This window comes from Salvelinus sp. IW2-2015, linkage group LG26, assembly GCF_002910315.2.
Source record: "Salvelinus sp. IW2-2015 linkage group LG26, ASM291031v2, whole genome shotgun sequence".
Taxonomy (NCBI): domain Eukaryota; kingdom Metazoa; phylum Chordata; class Actinopteri; order Salmoniformes; family Salmonidae; genus Salvelinus; species Salvelinus sp. IW2-2015.
The window spans coordinates 30,736,060-30,750,148 of NC_036866.1; the positions used below are offsets into that span (position 1 = coordinate 30,736,060).

A 14,089-nucleotide genomic window follows, 5' to 3' on the forward strand; every position below is an offset into this window, starting at 1 on the left:
GTGGCAGGCTGAAATGCAGTGGAAATGTTTTTTGGGGGATTCAGTTGATTTGCATGGCAAAGAGGGACTTTGCAATTAATTGCAATTRATCTGATCACTCTTCATAACATTCTGGAGTATATGCAAATTGCCATCATACAAACTGAGGCAGCAGACTTTGTGAAAATTTATATTTGTGTCATTCTCAAAACTTTTGGCCACGACTGTACATGCTGAGAGATGTTGAAGGGAAAATAGGCTTTTGGTGATTTGGGAAGAGGGGGGACCATATCAGGAAAACAGCTTGGGSATAGGTATTACTACAATTTCTTTCTCTCTAATCCTGCCTCTCCTCCACTCTTTCCCTRGTCCATTCCTTCAATTATTTTTTCCTCTCCACCACCTCTCTTTCTCCATCTCCCCGCYCTTGTAAGCTATAACACTACAGAAATTAAAAAGACATGTATTCCCTCCACTTTCCCAGTCACATTCCTCCCTGTCTCCTTCCTTTAGTACCCGTTCTTCCTGCATTAGGACTTCATTATGTTTTATACATGTTGGTATCTGATGCCTTTATCCAGGCAGGGAGCTGGGCTAAATTCTGCACCCACGGCATTTTATGAAGATGGAAAAGAGTAGTGTGTGTGCATACATGTATGAGTGTGTGCATACTTTTGTGTACACTATCGTTCAAAGTATTAGAACACCTACTCATTCAAGGGTTTTTCTTTATTTGTACTATTTTCTACATTGTAGCATAATAGTGAAGACATCAKAACCACGAAATAGCACATATGGAATGATGTAGTAACCAAAAAAAGTGTTAAACAAATCAAAATATATTTTATATTTGAGGTTCTTCAAATAGCCACCCTTTGCATTGATGCCAGCTTTGCACTCGCTTGGCATTCTCTCAACCAGCTTCACCTGGAATGCTTTTCCAATAGTCTTGAAGGAGTTCCCACATATGCTGAGCACTTGTTGGATGCTTTCCTTCAATCTGCAGTCGGACTCATCCCAAACTATCTAAATTTGGTTGAGATCGGGGGATTGTGGAGGCCAGGTCATCTGATGCAGCACTCCATCACTCTCCTTCTTGGTAAAATAGCCCTTACACATCCTGGAGGTGTGTTGGGTCATTGTCCCGTTGAAAAACATAGTCTCACTAAGCGCAAACCAGATGGGATGGRGTATCGCTGCAGAATCCTGTGGTTTAACACTTTTTTGGTTACTACATGATTCCATATGTTTCATTCCATAATTTTGATATCTTCACTATTCTTCTACGATGTAGAAAACAGTAAAAATAAAGAAAAATCCGTGAATGAGTAGGTGTTCTAAAACTTTTGACTGGTAGAGTGTGTGTGTGTGTGTGTGTGTGTGTGTGATAGATATCTATTTATCTATGTGGGTTAACCTTGACCAAGGGCATTGTAGAAGCGTTATCCAACAGTGGGGTCCCAACTCTCAGCCATCTGGTCTGGATAGAGAGTAGTGGATTGTGCTTGGGTCTCAGCATTACCATTGGCAGGCCCATCAGTTATAGCCCCTGAGTTGGCAGTTATACTGGGCCTCTCCATGGCTGGGTCAGGGCCATTAAAAACAAAACACTAGAATCTGCAAATATCTACAAACACTGTACATTTCTCCAAAACAAATACTCCAACTTCTCTATGTACTTGCTCCATATTCTGCAGGTGTGTGACAAAACAAGGCAATGCTGATTGATGTGTTTATTCAATTTCCCTGCCGTAGCTGCTATTTGGTTATTTGTGTTATCACTTATCTGTTCTGAAAATCCAACAACATTCCAAAGATAAAACACAGAGCTGTCTGTCTTTCTCTAAAGCTTTTAGCTCAAAGCTTGTTGATGGTGTCTGTCTTAGAAGACACTGTCTTCTTTAACCTTTATTCAACCACAAAGTCCCTTTCAGATAAAGCATTTWTTTCCCACCGGATATACTGAGGCTGACATTTCAGAAAGGCAGACATAGAGGCACTGCCTGTGTCTCAGACCTTTACTGAGCGAGCGAGTGTGTGCGTGTGCGTATGTGTGAGAGAGAGGTGGGGAGGCAGCCTGACATCAAGGCCAGGAGAGACACACACACCAAAGGGACAGGACACAGCAGGGGGTGATGGGAAGGCAGCTGCTCCGAGCGAGCAGCTCCTCTGAGATCCATGTCAGTGTCAGGGAATCAATACGTGTGTGACTGGGTAAAGGCTATCTGTTACACCTACTGTCTCCCACACTAGCCTACACACCTTTACAAGTCAGACAGTCCTAGAGAGACAGGTGGACAGATGGACGAGAGGATGAACAGAAAGACTTACAGATAGACAGAGATACAGGCAAGTAGGCAGGCAGACAGACAAGACACACACACCCCCTACACGACTACCTACCAGACCAGCTTACTACAACACAGACCATGCTGCCTAAGCATGGTCGATCCACCTGAAGGCTTGAGTTGACCCTAATAATCAGACTACAGCTTGACCAKACACTAACGGCCAGTGTCTCTCCAGCATCCAGCCCGCTCGGCCCAGTGTCCAATGAAGCGGACAGGGGCAGGTCATTCTGTGTTGCCGTGTGATTAAAGAGGGCAAGTCGTCACCTTTCGAAGCATTTAATTCCAGCGGGGACAGAGATTAGAGCAGCTAATTGCCTGGCTGGGCCACGGACGTGACACACATACAGTACTAAAAGGGGAGGAGGAGAGAAGGAGGGGGGGGGGACACTGTGCAAGGGCTGGAGAGAGAAGTGTGTGTGTGTGTTTTTAGTTTTACTATCCTTGTGGGGACCAGAAGTCCTCACAACGATTGTGAAACAAGGAAAGTGGGGACATTTTGGCTATTGCCTTTTTCATTGTGGGGACCAGCGAAATGTCCTCACTTTCACAGTAAAGGCAACGTCCATTAGGTTTAGGTTTGCAATTTGGGTTAGAATTAGGAGTTAAGTTTAGGAAAAATAGGATTTTGAATGGGAATCAATTGTTTGGTCCCCACAAGGATAGTAAAACAAATGTGTGTGTGTGTGTGTGTGTGTGCATGTGTGAGTTTACTGTACGTGTGAGTGTGAGCATGGATGTGTGTCGCATACTGATCCCCTCTCCCTGTAAGCCCATTGTAAAACCACCTGAGTGTGGGGATTTAAAAGGGTATTTTTCTCCCAGCTCTGCCAGATGCTATAAAAGAGGTTGTTATGAATCAGTCTTACCTTGGCCTGGCCTCAATGTCACGCTGCTGAAAAAGACAAGAGAAACAGCAGTTTAAATACAGGAGACTATAACACAGCGCTGTGGTTGACACTGACACAATCACACATCTACACAGATGGCAAGACATCACACAGCTGACATCACATATCAAAAGCTATTCAAAGACATCAGTGTGTTACATGAGAGGAGAATAAATGAGCCCAGTGGTGGATCAGTTCTCTGACAGTAGACACTGTTCACACTTTAATTAGCAGCCACAAGCAACCACCTCAGTCACCATGCAGCCGCCAGCTATAGAGGAGAACCGCAGAGACTAACAAGACAGTACTATACTGTAGCTTCCCCTGGAGGGCCCTGCTAACTCCATCTCTCGGCTCCTTTTCATTAAAACAAATGAAATCAAATGTTATTTGTCACATGCGCCGAATACAACAGGTGTAGACCTTACAGTGAAATGCGTACTTACAAGCCCTTAACCAACAATGTTTTAAGAAAATACCTAAAAAAAAAAAAATTGTAAAAAATGATTAAAGAGCAGCAGTAAAATAACAGCAGCGAGGATATATACAGAGGGTACCGGTAGAGTCAATGTGCGGGGGCACCGGTTAGTCGAGGTAATTGAGGTAATATGTAATGTAGGTAGAGTGACTATGCATAGATAATAACAGAGTGTAGCAGCAGCGTAGAAGAGGGAGGGGCAATGCAAATAATCTGGATAGATAATTTGATTAGCTGTTCATGAGTCTTATGGCTTCGGGGAAGAAGCTGTATAGAAGCCTCTTGGACCTAGACTTGGAGCTCCGGTACCGCTTGCCGTGCGGTAGCAGAGAGAACTGTCTATGACTAGAGTGGCTGGAGTCTTTGACAATTTTTAGGGCCTTTCTCTGACACCGCCTGATAAAGAGGTCCTGGATGGCAGGAAGCTTGGCCCCAGTGATGTACTGGGCCGTACGCACTACCCTCTGTAGTGCCTTGCGGTCGGAGGCCGAGCAGTTGCCATACCAGGCAGTGATGCAACCCATCAGGATGCTCTCGATAGTGCAGCTGTAAAACCTTTTGAGGATCTGAGGACCCATGCCAAATCTTTTCAGTCTCTTGAGGGGGAATAGGTTTTGTCATTTYCTCTTCATGACTGTCTTGGTGTGCTTGGACCATGTTAGTTTGTTGGTGATGTGGACGCCAAGGAACTTGAAGCTCTCAACCTGCTCCACTACAGCCCCGTCGATGAGAATGGGGTCATGCTCGGTCCTCCTTTTCCTGTAGTCCACAATCAAGACACAATGAACAGAACTACKCTCCTTCTTCCCACTTAGTTAAAAGTGGACTAGTTGATATTAAAATCTCATTTGAATAGGTGCAGAATTAAAATCAATTGCAAAAATAAGAACATATTGTGAGGCTGGGTGGGCCAGATGGGTGGGGTCTAGTTTACTATAGTAACCCAGGTCTGATTGAGACTGGTGAAATGTCAAATGAGTGATATCTACAGTGATGGCAGTAATTATTCTCTCTATGGCTACGTTTAGACTGGCAGCCAAATTCCTGTGCTTCTACATCTGCATTGCCTTGGGGTTTTAGGCTGTGTTTCTATATAAGCACTTTGTGACCTCTGCTGATGTAAAAAGGGCTTTACAAATACATTTGATTGAAATCTGATCTTTTTCACTTTTGACAATGTGAAAAGATGTGAAAAGATCTGACATGATTGATCTGGTTTAGGAGCAGGTCAGGTTGAGGCCTAGGTCAACACGGTCAGCACACTGGGCATCTAATGACAAGCTAATGGCTGATTGGACCCTGTCTGAGGCCAGGAGGCTTTACACATGATTGTACCCACTGCCTCTACTCTCTATTGCCAAACACTCACTTGCTCACACACAGGCATGCATGTASAAATGAGGAAACTACTGTAACTTGCTCACACAAACAGCCACACTCATTCTAGTATGCACACTAACACAGATTCATATGGGTGCAAACACATCTCAAAAAATTCAATGGAACGTGTTAGTCTGTGTATTGGTGCACTGCGGCATGTGAGAGGGTCAGTGTGCATGATTGTCTATCTGTATGGGTATCATTCCAGTCTGTGCACTCTGCTGTGTGTGTGTTTATGCTCTGCAGTGTGTATTTGTCTGTATGCTTAGCTGTGTGTGTTCTGCAGTGTGTGTGTGCATTCTCTGACTATGTGTGTGGTTGTGTGCATGTGCTATGTGAGACTGTGTGTGTGTTCTGTCAGACAGGCTGAGGGATGATTTCCTCCGGGGTGACAGATCAGTGCTCAGTAATCATGGTGGGTGGTGATTGGAGGGTAAACACAGCGGGCGTACGTCTGTAGAGCTACTTGCCTACCTACCTACCGCCCGCCCGCCCCGCTCTCTATTGATTTAATGACAGATCTGTAGATTACACTGCAAAACAGGAGCCCATTCATTCTGTAATAAATGTACACAGCAACTGCCATAACAGCTGGCCCATTCTTTATCAGCTTTACCTCTATTTAGGCTAACTGCTTAGCAAGCATTAACACATGCACACAAACGCACAAGCATCATTCTCCATTTAAGCACTGGACTTCTCAAACTAGTATGTATCTTATAGGATAAATTATGGGATTATGTTAATGTTTTTGCCTAAAGTTGCAAAACTATCAGATAATGGCAATCTATGGTAACTTTGGTAATTTACACTTGAATAACTTTCCAAAAATTCATTCATGTATAGTATTCATTTTTTCTATATCTGTGTRCATATTTCCCATGAGTTTCTGGTGGATAGACCATATGGTTCAGGAGAAAATAGCCTAATTAATGGGAAAAAAGRATCTAATCAACAATGGCATTATTTTCAATTAACTCTGCAAATCTTCCAACTATTGACTTTTTTCACAACTGCCACCAGTTTGACGCCAAAACATTTACAACAAAGACATATTGACATAGTACAATTCATGCTGAAGCCCTCATATTAAACACCAGTGGAATTCACTAAGTTGATGGTATTTATTTAGGATAATGTTTCACAGCTTTGTCATTCTATTTTATGTTTAAAAATCATGTGATAAGGCCAAACAGAGGGCCAGAGAAAATGACAGACACCTGTGATAATCCGAAGTACCCAAAAGGGAAACTAGATGTCTTGTGATAGATTACCTAAAATCCTTKGAACATTTCCAGTAATATTCACTACCTTTGCAACCCTATGTTTGCCTGATCTAAAGCAAGCGGACTCATCTCAATTATGAGAAGTATGCTTTAGAGAGGGGTTTGAGGAAGGATAATGATCGGGATGATATTATTCCATCCTAAATTATTTCCATAGTCTTATTTTTTCAGATGTGGTTGCTGGACTGTTGGTATTCATACAGTGCGTTTCGGTTGCTTTACTCTCTCAGATCTGCAGTTGGCATCTTTTCCATCTTGTAAGTAGATAGTGGGGCCACTACATCAGAGAATACAGACGGCTAGAACTGAAACGCGCTGGAGAATGTGATTAGATTGTGTGTATAAATTGGTATTAGGGTCTTCTCTCTAACTCGTTCCCTATCTTGTATCTCTTGCACACACACACACAAATGTTTCTATGTGTACCTCATCATACACACACATATATCCCTAAGGCATCTCAAACACTGTCTCTCTCTCTCCTATAGACATCTCTAAGTCACAGCGGGCATTACTCAAAGCAGAAATTACTTACAGGAGAAAACAAACAGGGCAACCATCACCATTCAATTAGGCCCTTAATGAACTCGGCCCACCACGAGCCGATCATTTCACCCAGGAAAGCAATCTGCAGGCTGGCCACAGCCATTACTACATCCCTCCGTCTCTCCCTGACTGCCAGCCACCCTGCCTGGCTCCTGCCTGAGAGGCTCCACCAGGGAAGAGAACAGTCCAGTCTCCAACAGTTAAACTATAGCAGTTGAGTAATGGGCCAGGAGGATCTTTTAATTTACCCCTGTAGAAATAAGAGCCTTCTCTTAACTAGTATGAGGGAGGAGGAGTGTGTGGAGAGGGGAATGGGGAGGGGGTGTGTGCATGTGAGMGAGTGAGAATACATATGTGTCAGTGTGTGTAAATGTGTACGTATGTAAATGTCAATGTGTCACTGTATGAGTGTGCGAGTAATGGTGTGGGCGTATGAGAAAGTAACCTTGGCAGGGATTGGTATGTAGAAGAGGAGGTACAGTATTTCCAGCTGGCGTCTCTCTCTCTCTCTGTGTGTGTGTACCTAACAAGCAGCCAGAGGACATACATAGTTACACTTAAGCCGCCAGCTATGCAGTGCTAAACATGTTTACATCTAAGAACCCACCCTAGTTGCACACAAGCAGCTTCCCAAATAAAAAACCTGGTCTCAGGGCATTTTGTATTATTCTGTGGGTAATCCATTTAGTATATGTTACGTTTCATATAGTTTGTATTAATTTGTGGATAACCATCACCCATTTCATATGATATGTTATGAATTACAATTCGTATTATATATTACGAATTTGCAAATTATATAATATGTTACGAATTTGCAAAACGTATGATATGTTGCAAAATCGAGCTAGGTGGCCAACTTTAGCTAGCTGGCTAACGTTAGCTAGGTTAGGGGTTAGGGTTAGCTAAGATGCTAATTAGTCGCAAAGTTGCTAAAAAGTAGTAAGTAGTTGAAAAGTTGCTAATTAGCTAAAATGCTAAAGTTGTCCGTGATGAGATTTGAAATCGAAACCTTCGGGTTGCTAAACATTCGCGTTATACGCCTGCCCATCCACCAAGAACAACCACCCTACTTTCATTTTTGCCTTAAGTAACCATCTGTCTTYTGTAACCATACCAAACATAACATATCATACTAATTTGAGTGACCCGGGTTTACATTACTATGTTAGCCTGGTCTCAGACTAAACATGAGTAAAAAAAGTAGTCTAAAATGATTTTATCCCTTTGTACTTCATACCAATCAACATGCAGATGCCTGCTGTGCCTTTTCAGATATCCTAGTATGATGGTGGGTTAGGATGAAATTACCCCTAGAKATTTATATAGGTCAGTTATAAGGTCGGTGCTGCGTTACCCACCCAATGATGCACTGATCCAAGATCAGTGCCTACAGTGGTAACATCTACCKTGACAATGGTGGTGTATAAGGGAGAGGTGCCTCACCGCTGGTCTGGGGCATGGTCCTCCCTGGGCTAGGGCAGCTACTCCGGCTCCAGGCTGTCCCTCGGCCTGGTCCAGCTGGCACAGCTGCTGCGTGATGCAGTCCATCTCCTCCTGGAGCCGCTCGGTGTGGACGGTGATCTCAGCGATCTTCTCGGCGGCGGCGGCGGTCAGGAAGGCTTCCTTCAGGTCCACTAGGTGGAGGGTCCTCTTCTCCTCCAGACGAACTAGCCGGTGGAGCTCATCAAACTGACTGTTGACATACGCCTCCAACTGCTCTGTAGACATCTAGAGAGGAGAGGAGAGCGAGAGAYCAAGAGAGAGATGGAAGGATGTGAAAGAAGGTGAAGAGATGTGAGGAAGAATAGTAGGATGAAATGGTGCAACAGTCGCATTGACGGTCTACAGACAGTCGGCCTGAGTCAGTGTTTCCCCTATATCAATTTCGCAAAAAAAAGATACAAAAAAATTAAAATATAATATTTTTTGGTAAATCGGGATTGAAAAAGAATTCTGTGTAAATTTAAACAACTAAAACACTCTTTTGTGATGTGGTTCACAGCAGCACTAACGGGTGTGTTGACATGACAACTGCGTTGGAGTTTTGAATGACCCTTGCCTCCTTTTGTTCCATTCTGGCTGAAGACCTAGCTAGCTAGTAACTAGCTAACAACAGACACAGACGAAAAGGGAAAACATAAGTATCTTTGCCATAGATGAATATGGTAAACTTTTAATTATATTTACTGACTCCCTACAGTGAAATGTTCCCAACAGAAGAGTAGCTCTCTAGCTATTTAAACCACACCCCTCTGCAAACACTCCTTCTTTGATGTTGGTTACGGTACTTATTTAAATTAGGTAAGAAAATGTCATGTTACTGTTGGTGTATTAAAATGATGATGTCACCCTATACCTTTAATAATCCTGCCACCTGAATCCAAGTGTTTGATACAGGYGAGACTAGTAACTTTATGATCAAACTTTTTCAATGTAAAAGCAACATACATTTTTCATAGGAAATMATCTTTAAAATAGTCAAATGTCTCTGCGGCCAAGAGGAGAGCCACTACAATTTTAGGTCGAAGACTGCATCATTGACTAAGCCCACCACCACCTACGCCCCATTTTGATCCAGAAAAACCCCTGAAGTGGCAAGTTTAAACGTATATTTGTAGAATATTTTGGGGGGTTTCAATTAGGTAAATGCAGATGGGCAGCCTATTTACTGAATGATGCAAAGCTGCATTAGTTGGGCTACAGGTTATAATGCTTTTAAAGGGAAAATTATATTTTGGATGGTGTCAGCATAATTTAATTTAAATTTTGGTGTAGAATGTCCTTTTAAAAAGTCACCAGAAGTGACCTCAGTCGTTGTACAACTTGATTGGTGTTCACCTGTTGTAAATTCAATTGATTGGACATGATTTGGAAAAGCACACACCTGTCTATATAAATGTCCCACAGTTGACAATGAATGTCAGATTAAAAYCCAAGCCATGAGATCGAAAGAAYGCACAGATCTGGGGAAGGGTACCAAAAAATGTCTGCAGCATTGAAGGTCCCAAAGAACACAGTGGCCTCCATCATTCTTAAATGGAAAGAGTTTGGAACCACCAAGACTCTTCCTAGAGCTYGCCGCCAYSCAAACTGCACAATCGGGGGAGAAGGGCCTTGGTCAAGGAATGGACAGATAACCTGATGGTCACTATGACAGAGCTCCAGAGTTCCTCTGTGGAGATAGGAGAACCTTCCAGAAGGACAACCATCTCTGCAGTACTCCACCAATCAGGCCTTTATMGTGGAGTGGCAAGACAAAATCCACTCCTCAGTAGAAGGCACATCACAGCCCACTTGGAGTTTGCCAAAAGGCACCTAAAGGACTCTCAGACCACGAGAACCAAGATTCTCTGGTCTGATGAAACCAAGATTGAAATATTTGGCCTGAATGCCAAGCGTCACGTCTGGGGGAAACCTGGCGCTAACCCTACAGTGAAGCGCGATGGTGGGAGCAGTATAATGCTGCGGGCAGGGACTGGGAGACTAGTCAGGATCGAGGGAAAGATGAACAGAGCTAAGTAGAGAGAAATCCTTGATGAAAATCTGCTCCAGAGCACTCAGGAACTTAGAGTGGGGCGAAGGTTCACCTTCCAACAGYGCAACGACCTTAAGCACACAGCCAAGATAACGCAGGAGTGGCTTCAGGACAAGTCTCAAAGTACTTGAGTGGCCCAGCCAGAGCCCAGAATTGAACCAGATCGAACATCTCCGGAGAGACCTGAAAATAGCTGTGCAGCGWCACTCCCCATCCAAAATGAAAGTATCTGCAGAGAAGAATGGGAGAAACTCCCCAAATACACGCGTGTCAAGCTTGTAGCGTCATACCCAATAAGAATGGGCTACAATAGCCGGACCCCTTCTACTGCCGGTACGGGGCACGGAACCCCGCCGATCCTTCATGACAGGACTACGACGTAATCTACTCGAGGGAGTACTCAACTATCCCCTACATCATGACGTCCCCTGAATGCCCATCTGCTAGCCTCCGCCCGCTAGCTGTCTAGAGAATATTGGACTGTTAGCTGTATAGATCCATCGGACAATTTCTTGGGCCACTATACCTATTTTGCCTATTGGACTTGGACCCCTCTGCTACTCGGAACCCTACTAATCCATCACGACTGGTCTATCGACGTCACCACACACGGAGGCTAAAACAGACTTTCCCTCCGTCGAGACGTCCCTCTAAGGCCCTTCTGCTAGCTTGCTAGCCCCGGCCTGCTAGCTGTCTGAATCGCCGTGTCTCCAGSCAGCCCAACCACTCACTGGACCCCTATGATCACCAGGCTACGCATGCCTCTCCCTAATATCAATATGCCTTGTCCATTACAGTCCTGGTTAGTGATTGTCTTATTTCACTGTAGAGCCTCTAGCCCTGCTCAATATACCTTAACAAACTAGTTTCATCACCCACATATGCGGTGGCATCACCTGGTTTAAAAGTCTCTAGAGACAATATCTCTCTCATCATTACTCAATGCCTAGGTTTACCTCCAATGTACTCACATCCTACCATACGTCTGTCTGTACATTATGCCTTGAATCTATTCTATCGCACCCAGAAACCTGCTCCTTTTACTCTCTGTTCCGAACGCACTAGGCGACCAGTTCTGATAGCCTTTAGCCGTACCCTTATCCCACTCCTCCTCTGGTGATGTAGAGGTTAATCCAGGCCCTGCAGTGCCTAGCTCCACTCCCATTCCCCAGGTGCTCTCATTTGTTGACTTCTGTAACCTTAAAAGCATTGGTTTCATGCATGTTAACATTAGAAGCCTCCTCCCTAAGTTTGTTTTATTCACTGCTTTAGCACACTCCGCCAACCCGGATGTCCTAGCCGTGTCTGAATCCTGGCTTAGGAAGGCCACCAAAAATCCTGAAATTTCCATCCCTAACTATAACATGTTTCGACAAGATAGAACTGCCAAAGGGGGCGGTGTTGCAATCTACTGCAGAGATAGTCTGCAGAGTTCTGTCTTACTATCCAGGTCTGTATCCAAACAATTCGAGCMTCTACTTTTTAAAAATTCACCTTTCCAGAAACAAGTCTCTCACCGTTGCCGCTTGCTATAGACCACCCTCTGCCCCCAGCTGTGCCCTGGACACCATATGTGAATTGATTGCCACCCATCTATCTTCAGAGGACATGCTGAACACCCCGGCCATCCAACAATCTAAGCTTGATGCKCTCAATCTCACAAAAATGATCAATGAACCCACCAGGTACAACCCCAAATCCGTAAACACGGGCACCCTCATAGATATCATCCTAACCAACTTGCCCTCCAAATACACCTCTGCTGAATTTCAATAAGCATTTTTCTACGGCTGGCCATGCTCTCCACCTGGCTACCCCTACCCCGATCAACAGTGCTCCACAGCAACTCYCCCAAYCCTCCCCCATTTCTCCTTCACCCAAATAGCTGATGTTCTGAAAGAGCTGCAAAATCTGGACCCCTACAAATCAGACGGGCAAGACAATCTGGACCCTCTTTTTCTAAAATGATCTGCCGACCATTTCGAATCCCCCCGTACCTTCTCCGCTTTCCAATCTGGTTTCAGAGCTGGTCATGGGTGCACCTCAGCCATGCTCAAGGTCCTAAACGATATCATAACCACCATCGATAAGAGACATTACTGTGCAGCTGTATCTATCGACCTGGCCAAGGCTCTTGACTGTCAATCACCACATTCTTATCGGCAGACTCAACAGCCTTGGTTTCTCAAATGATTGCCTTGCCTGGTTCACCAACTATTTCTCAGATAGAGTTCAGTGTGTCAAATCGGAGTGCCTGTTGTCCGGACCTCTGGCAGTCTCTATGGGGGTGCCACAGGGTTCAATTCTCAGGCCGACTCTTCTCTGTATGAAACAAAAATGATGATGTCGCTCTTGCTGCTGGTGATTCTCTGATCCACCTCTACGCAGACGCCACCATTCTGTATACCTCTGGCCCTTCTTTGGACACTGTGTTAACTAACCTCCAGACGAGCTTCAATACCATATAACTCTCCTTCRGTGGCGTCCAACTGCTCTTAAATACAAGTAAAACTAAATGCATGCTCTTCAACCGATCGCTGCCCGCACCTGCCCGCCAGTCCAGCATCACTACTCTGGATGGTTCTGACTTAGAATATGTGGACAACTACGAATACCTAGGTGTCTGGTTAGACTGTAAACTCTCCTTCCAGACTCACATTAAGCATCTCCAATCCAAAATTAAATCTAGAATAGGCTTCCTATTTCGCAACAAAGCATCCTTCACTCATGCTGCCAAACATACCCTCGTAAAACTGACCATCCCACCGATCCTCGACTTCGGCAAAGTAATTTACAAAATAGCCTCCAACACTCTACTCAACAAATTGGATGCAGTCTATCACAGTGCCATCCGTTTTATCACCAAAGCCCCAGATACTACCCACCACTGCGACCTGTACGCTCTCGTTGGCTGGCCATCGCTTCATAGTAGTCACCAAACCCACTGGCTCCAGGTCATCTACAAGTCTCTGCTAGGTAAAGCCCCGCCTTATCTCAGCTCACTGGTCACCATAGCAGCACCCACCCGTAGCACGTGCTCCAGCAGGTATATCTCACTGGTCACCCCCAAAACCAATTCTTCCTTTGGCCGCCTTTCCTTCCCGTTCTCTGCTGCCAATGACTGGAACGAACTTCAAAAATCCCTGAAGCTGGAGAATCATATCTCCCTRACTAGCTTTAAGCACCAGCTGTCAGAGCAGCTCACAGATCACTGCACCTGTACATAGCCCATCTGTAAATAGCCCATCCAACCATCTCATCCCCATACTGTATTTATTTATTTATCTTGCTCCGTTGCACCKCAGTATCTCTACTTGCACATTTATCTTCTGCACATCTACCATTCCAGTGTTTAATTGCTATGTTGTAATTATTTCGCCACCATGGCCTATTTATTGCCTTACCTCCCATTTCCTACCTCATTTGCACATGCTGTATATAGACTTTTTCTACTGTATGTTTGTTTATTCCATGTGTAACTCTGTTGTATGTGTCAAACTGCTTTGCTTTATCTTGGCCAGGTCGCAGTTGCAAATGAGAAACTTGTTCTCAACTAGCCTCTCTGGTTAAATAAAGGTGAAATAAAATAAATATAAATAAATAAAGAATCAAGGCTGTAATCGCTGCAAAGGTGCTCCAACAAA

The 14,089-nt window shown here is 44.3% G+C and overlaps 1 protein-coding gene across 3 annotated transcripts in view; it reads right to left on the reverse strand.

Moving 5' to 3' along the window:
* Positions 1–14,089, reverse strand: part of trim44 (tripartite motif containing 44) — a 75,046-nt gene that overhangs the window by 21,524 nt on the left and 39,433 nt on the right. For 2 of the 3 annotated variants that reach the window (XM_023971478.2, XM_023971481.2), the window contains 2 exons: positions 8,354–8,638; positions 3,197–3,222 (listed from right to left, as the gene is read on the reverse strand). In XM_023971478.2, coding sequence (XP_023827246.1) covers positions 3,197–3,222; positions 8,354–8,638 — 311 coding nt within the window. The remainder of the gene's footprint in view (positions 1–3,196; positions 3,223–8,353; positions 8,639–14,089) is intronic. The other variant, XM_023971480.2, reaches the window with a different exon arrangement.